Here is a 6,214-nt window from a genome sequence, read left to right as displayed (position 1 = left end):
AATGCATCGGTGATAAATTTAAAAATTCCACATTGATGCTTTTTTTTTTAACTAAACTAATCTGGATCTGTCACCAAACCAGCTGCATTTCATACATTTAGTTATGAATCAAACTACAGAGATCCTGAAAAAAGAAAGCGAACTCAAATTGTAGACACGTTTTCCTTTTCCTTTTTTTTTTAAATCCACTGTGTCGTTTTTTGGCTCTGAAAATAAATAATCTGTATGTTTGATCTAATTTCCAACAAATAATAATTAGTCAATTCAAAGTTTTGGAAGTGACTGACAAAACATAAAGCCTTTATTTATTGTATGCTATTTAACCAATAGGTTACGCATTAGAATGCGCAAAAACGCATTTTTACCCAAAGTAACGAAATAGTTCAAAACTTAAAAGTAAACAAAAATGCTATGAATGCTTTTTTTTTTTTTTTGCACCATCAAACACATATCTAACATTGAAGGTATCAAACCGCATCATCTGTCTTCGGATCACTGTAACATGTATTTTGGTCCCAAACAGAGAAATAGGGCAAAGACAAATCACAGACAAACTCAGCCACATATTCACAGAGTTTGGTCTGTTTAACCGAGCTGTGAGAAGGCTATTTCTACGCAGGCTGAAGGAATAAACAGTTTACAGAGAGGACCAGAGGGAGCACAGACTGCAGGCCTGTATGGGAACACACTCGTATATAATCCGCTCCATGCGGGATAACACATCCCCGAGGCCGCATGTGGGTGGATGGGACTGTTTGCTGCTCTCCTGTACACACCGTTCATTAACAGGCACGATCGGCCCGCAGATTACCAGCATGGTGAGTATCAATTACAAGTCAGATAGCATCACTGGAGGCGCCCACTCTGTGAACGTGAAGGGGGAGTTACGCACGAGCAAACCAAAGCACTTTTTCCAGTAATCATTAGCGACATTGGGATGTAATCCAACTGAGAGAGGTTCCCCTAAAAGTTCCTTATTCACCTTTTATAGTTAACTAACTCATGAAGTTTTGAGATAACATATCAGGAGTTTTGTCAACTCTAAGTTCAATTCCAAACAATCAATTAAAGAAGTTTAAAAAACTAAAGTAAGTCTTTCCGTGACAAAAAAAAGTCCATCACTCGTCAAAACAACTAATTCAGTCATTGAATTATGCAAAAACCAAACCATGATTTAACTGATGAATGCAGAAATAATATAAGCTATAACAACAAGTGGCATTCAAGAAAGCCTTTATTTGGGAATATTTACAGTGGAATTATAAAAATATATAATTAAAGCTTTGGCAAATATTTTACATTTAGACAATTCATATATTTTTGTTCACATCGTTGAGTCACTGCAGAATCGAGATCATGGCGCAAATTGTGGTCATCTTGTCTAAATATGTGGCGAATTACAGAGGAGTCTGTTCTGTTCAGAATCAAACATCAGTGACAGATTGGATTTACAATCCTGCAGTCTCCATAAGAGGATATAGCAACTGAAAAATTTAAGATAAAACAACATCCTATCAACCAGTGAGAAACACCGATACATCCATGCACGCTTACATTCAAATGGCCACACAGGCCGATGGAGCTGGACTGTCCGCATCTGATAAACAAGCCGTTCAAGACTTACTGTTGGGAGTCGTTGAAATGAGTTCAGTTTAAAGGGGGGTGTCAGGTAATAAAGCTGTAATAAGTCCGGGTTATGATGATGAGGTAGGGAGACTGAGTCCGTGCACGCTGCTCAGGTCTTCGTGTTGCTGTTTGCTCAAAGGACTGGGAGGCTTTCTGTCTCCTGGGAAACACACGAAAGAAAATACCCATCTGCGTAAAAGTTGGGCAAAAAAGACATTGGAGTGTAATTCTCGAGCATATTTCACAATAAAAAAGACACTAAAAATCCTTTTTTTCCTTTTTAGTTTGTATGGTCATGACAAAAACCTCAGGGCGCGTGACAACCATGCCAACTGCCAAAGGTCAATATTGAAGTGACAGACATATAATCACTCTTTGATTGAGATTTAGTGAATGACGGCATTGATGCTTATCTTTAAAAAAATTAAATGAAATAAAGGTGTGCGTGAGAAAAGAAAGAAAGAGGTGTGCTGGGAAATTGAACACGCTTTTACTGTGATGTGAGTGATCAGATAGAAACTAAGTGTGCATAATAATAATAATAATAATAATAATAATAATAATAATAACTCTTTTTTTTTTTTATCTTTTCACTGGGCGCCACAGTAAGTCATTCCACCACTTGGCTATTACTTTTTACGCAAGGCGCCCTTCATTGGAACAACAGGGATTCGGACCTAGACCCCAACACACTCGAGGTCAAGATAATAATAATAATAATAACAATAATAATAATAATAATATAGTCTGCAGATAATATATTTTCCCATGTCTTTTACACAATCTGGTCTCCCTCCCTCCAGACGGCTCTGTACCTTCTCGGGCCTGGTGCTTGAAGGCCATCGAGGAGTGGATCTCCCCCGCATGCATGCTCATCCCGCTGCCCGGGTGGGACAAGGCCGGGCTCTGCGCCTGCCAGTGGTGGTGACCCGGGGCCACGTATCCCCCCGCGGGCCCGCTGTACACGCCATACTGGTTGGTTGGAGAGTACGCGCACGCCGAGACGTAACCGGACAGTGTGGAGGAAGGCTGGAAAACAGATAAGACAGGAAGGGAATGATCACAAACAGTCTCCAAAGACACTACTTCAAACAGACTGTGGCCTTCAAGACCTTGTTTGGAGTTTGAATGGTTTGGTGGTACAAGGAGGCAGCATGGGCATCCCACTATAATTTATTCACCATGCGTAAACATAATTAAAGCATGCATGCGCAACGAGATTTCCTCTGCCTGTCAACCTTTTCTAAAAGACACATATAATGAATAGAATCCGGCCGGAATGGTTAAATGTTATTAAGGCAGAAGTCTGTGGCTTTTAAGATCCCTTTACACAACTGTGCCACAGGCCTTTGCAGCAAAAACAACAATTTTCTACAAAACTATGCTCATTTTGGCACGAAACAACTGGACTGTTTCCTATAAATAAAACATAAAAAAAGAAGAGGAAAAACTGCAACGCACAGACTGCACACATGTCCAGTCCTGATTCAGAAAATGTTTCAGTACAGACTTGTTTTTCTTTTCTTTTTTACCTGGGCATACTTAATGTCGGACTCAATGGCAGATTTGTCGATGCCGTTAACCGTGTGCGCCGCGGGGAAAGCTGCTCTGTTGACGCTACTCCAGTCCTCCATTTTTGGTGCGTATCCTTCAGTCCCAGCAATCCCTTTTCCAGAGAAGGTGAAGTCAAGCAGAAAAGTCATCAAAATAAAATCCCTAAAAGTTATATAACAATATAATTGAAGATTATTAAAATTCAACCTTAATCTAAAAAATGCAATCCCAAAAAAAATCCCTGGTGTTGCCTGTTTGGGCTGATAAACAAAGTTAATTTCCACAACTTTCTGAATTAGGTTTGAAGTTAAAACAAATATCTTTATTAATATCAATACTTCAGTGATTAAAGTGCCCTAAATACGTCTAATACAACTAAAATGATAACCGAGGGCATTAATTATATAAATCCGCAACCAAGCTGGCAATGATAAATAATAAACAAAAGCAGTTTATTCAAAATAATAATATTTTGGCTCCTAATTTATTTTAACACATTTCCAGAATTAATCTCTACTCAAAAGCCTCACCTTTTCTTTCATCTTATATGTATTGAGTAAAATTGAGAATACTGGGTAATATCTTCAAGGTAGTTTGGTTTTTAGTTTTTATTTTGGTTCATGCTTTAAATTCTTCAAACACATATATCTATTTGGTTTTAATTGTTCAATCAAAAGTAATGACATAAATAATACTGGGCCAATACGTCAAAGTACCAAGTCAAGACAGTGAATATGTAGCTGGTAAAGGAAAAATGAGTGTCGTGACTGTTTGAAGGATTAGCTTGGATATAGCAGGTGGGTAAGGTGTTTGCAGATGCAACACGGCATGAAAAGGCCTATTGAGAGTGGCCTTACTGCGTTCTGGATGAATGCTGAAGCGGAGGCCTGTACAACCTTTAATGGACACATTGTACCGTCTGCTACGAGAACAGGTTGGACGGAGTAATATGGCAGTTAATCGTGCAGATAAACGCAATAATAACCAGCTGTTCGAGTTTATTCAGTTGATACTTGAGGACATTGTGAGTTAAAGTGTTGTGGCGCAGCACTGAGAGGCCTGCGAGTGCGCAGAGAAAAAATAGTTCCTGACCTGTGGGATCCATGAATGCTCGTATTCCTAGGATGTTGCTGACGGTGTGCGCAGAGGGCCAGCCCCGGGATATGCTCACATGCCCGGCCGTCACCGGTACTCCAGGAGGGCTCCCCATTTTAGTGCCAGTAGGTGACATGGTGTTGGGGTAGGAGTACGGGTATATGTGGTTGTAGGAGAGCCCGGCCTGCGCGGAGGCTTGCTTGCTGCTTTCGTACTGGTTCGGCTGCGACAGATTCCCGATCTTGTTGCGTAAAATCCTGCTGATCGAGCTGACCGACGGGACGTTATACTTGTCACAAACCCCGTCTGCCAAAAGCCTGTCCCGGATCTCCCAGGCAAAGATCCCAGGGTCGCTTTGTTTGTATTCCCTGATATTTTTCACCACGTTCGGCGTCGTGACCCGTGGCTTGCTCCCACCGATGGCACCGGGTAAGATGGAGCCCGTCTCGTTGTACCGGGCCAGGATTTTGCTCACGCAACCGTGGGACACTCGGAGCTGCCGGCTAATGTCACAGGGTCTGATTCCCAGCTGGGCCAGCTCCACTATCCGTAAACGAATAGCGTTGGGCAGAGGTCGCCCATTAACAAACACGCCACCGAGCTGGTTCACCTCTCCATAGGTTTGCTCTGCAGCAGAAATGAGACACAACAGTTACTTATTTCTTCTCTCCGCATGCAGCTCTCACATTTCATACAAGAACAGTCGATTAAAATAATCATGTTTCGCGCAAAGCAATGCATTTGTGTTGACACGGGATACATTGTCATAAAACTTTTGTATTTGTCAGATATTTAGAGGAACTGGGATTTCCAAACGCTCAGCCTGTTTTCGAGTGGTACAGTCTGGAGTCATTTAGACCATAAACTGAAAGCTGTGCGCCCGCAAAGGGGTAACCGCTGGTTGGTAGCCGCTATTTTGCAACTTTACAAAAGTGTGTAAACTCTTTGGTCGGCTCTGCCCGCCAACACTCCTGCGCACACAACAAAAACAACATCAAAAATGGCGAGCTTGAAGAATAGACAGCAGAGAATTCTTCAGAGGGAACCATTTCATAGGATAATTGGTGGTGTGGTTCCATTTAAGATTTAAAGCTTCAAGCAGACAGTCATTCCTGCCAAACTGCGTTGGAGGAGAAAAAAAAAAAAGAATCACCCCAAAAATAAAGTTGACAGGCTGCCGCCAAGGACCGTCTTCATTTGCACATTATCAGAACTTGAAGAGGGTGAAAAAAATAAGAAAGAAACAAATGCTTAAATTTGTCTTTACGCAGCCGTGGTGAGTGTGGATACGCTTCCCTACGCGCCACCACTGAAGCATGCATACCGTGAGGGCTTACCCATTTGCCGATACGTTTCGAGATGCTGGGACATGTAGGTGCCCCTCAAATGGCTGAATGCGCCCGAACGAAGCAGAAGGAATGGGAACAAGAGGATTGAGCCCCCGAAGAGGGAAAAGTGGAGTCCTGTAAGTCCCCTCCGACAGCAGCGTGTCCCCTTCTGTTTCTGGAAGCCGGTGACAGCGAGACGCAATGGCAGCAAAGTGATCTTCATCCGATAAATGCAAATTGGAGTTATCCCGGGGAGTCCGGAGTCTGCTGGAATTAATTTGACGCGTCCTCTCCACGTCAATCTTCGCAGTTATACGCCAAGCCTGTGCCTTGGTCTTATTGGTCGTACTGCGCTGCAAGCGCTGTCAGCCAATACAAACCCCATCCGGTTGGAGCCGCTCAGCCTCCTTGAATATTTAGCATAAGGGAAGTGGCAGGAAGGGAAACGTTTCATCCAACATTACACCCCTCTCGTAAAGAGTTATTCGTTGTATTGGGTTGACAGTCGAGGGTAAAGCTTCCTGAAGACTTATCAACTTTAATAAACTTTTTGGGGAAACAAGAAGGCGTCAATACTGGTAATTTGTTGCATGCACCACACCTAATACTGC

General features: G+C 42.3%; 1 protein-coding gene across 2 annotated transcripts; it reads right to left on the bottom strand.

Moving 5' to 3' along the window:
* Nucleotides 1–274: 274 nt before the first annotated feature.
* On the bottom strand, nt 275–5,950 carry pax1a (paired box 1a). Of its 2 annotated transcripts, none has more exons than XM_080480522.1 (5): nt 5,613–5,950; nt 4,273–4,902; nt 3,159–3,292; nt 2,442–2,655; nt 275–1,786 (listed from the first exon to the last, which is right to left on the bottom strand). In XM_080480522.1, the coding sequence occupies exons 1-5, from the start codon at nt 5,824–5,826 to the stop codon at nt 1,695–1,697; spliced, it is 1,284 nt and encodes a 427-aa protein (XP_080336648.1). In that variant the 5' UTR covers nt 5,827–5,950; the 3' UTR covers nt 275–1,694. The 2 variants fall into 2 exon arrangements, with proteins under 2 accessions (XP_080336648.1, XP_080336649.1); XM_080480523.1 differs by having other exon boundaries at nt 441–1,815; nt 5,613–5,913.
* Between the last annotated feature and the right edge of the window lie 264 nt (nt 5,951–6,214).

The sequence above is a fragment of the Lipophrys pholis genome, assembly GCF_963383615.2.
Source record: "Lipophrys pholis genome assembly, chromosome: 14".
Classification (NCBI taxonomy): domain Eukaryota; kingdom Metazoa; phylum Chordata; class Actinopteri; order Blenniiformes; family Blenniidae; genus Lipophrys; species Lipophrys pholis.
Note: the sequence above shows the minus strand (reverse complement) of the source record. Positions and strands in the feature narration are given on the sequence as shown.

Coding starts and splice junctions, on each gene's coding strand:
- pax1a (XM_080480522.1), bottom strand. CDS start 5,826: ATGAAGATCACTTTGCTGCCATTGCGTCTCGCTGTCACCGGCTTCCAG. Junction 4,903..5,612: donor CGAAACGTATCGGCAAATGG/GTAAGCCCTCAC, acceptor TTTCTGCTGCAG/AGCAAACCTATGGAGAGGTG. Junction 3,293..4,272: donor AGCATTCATGGATCCCACAG/GTCAGGAACTAT, acceptor TCTCTGGAAAAG/GGATTGCTGGGACTGAAGGA.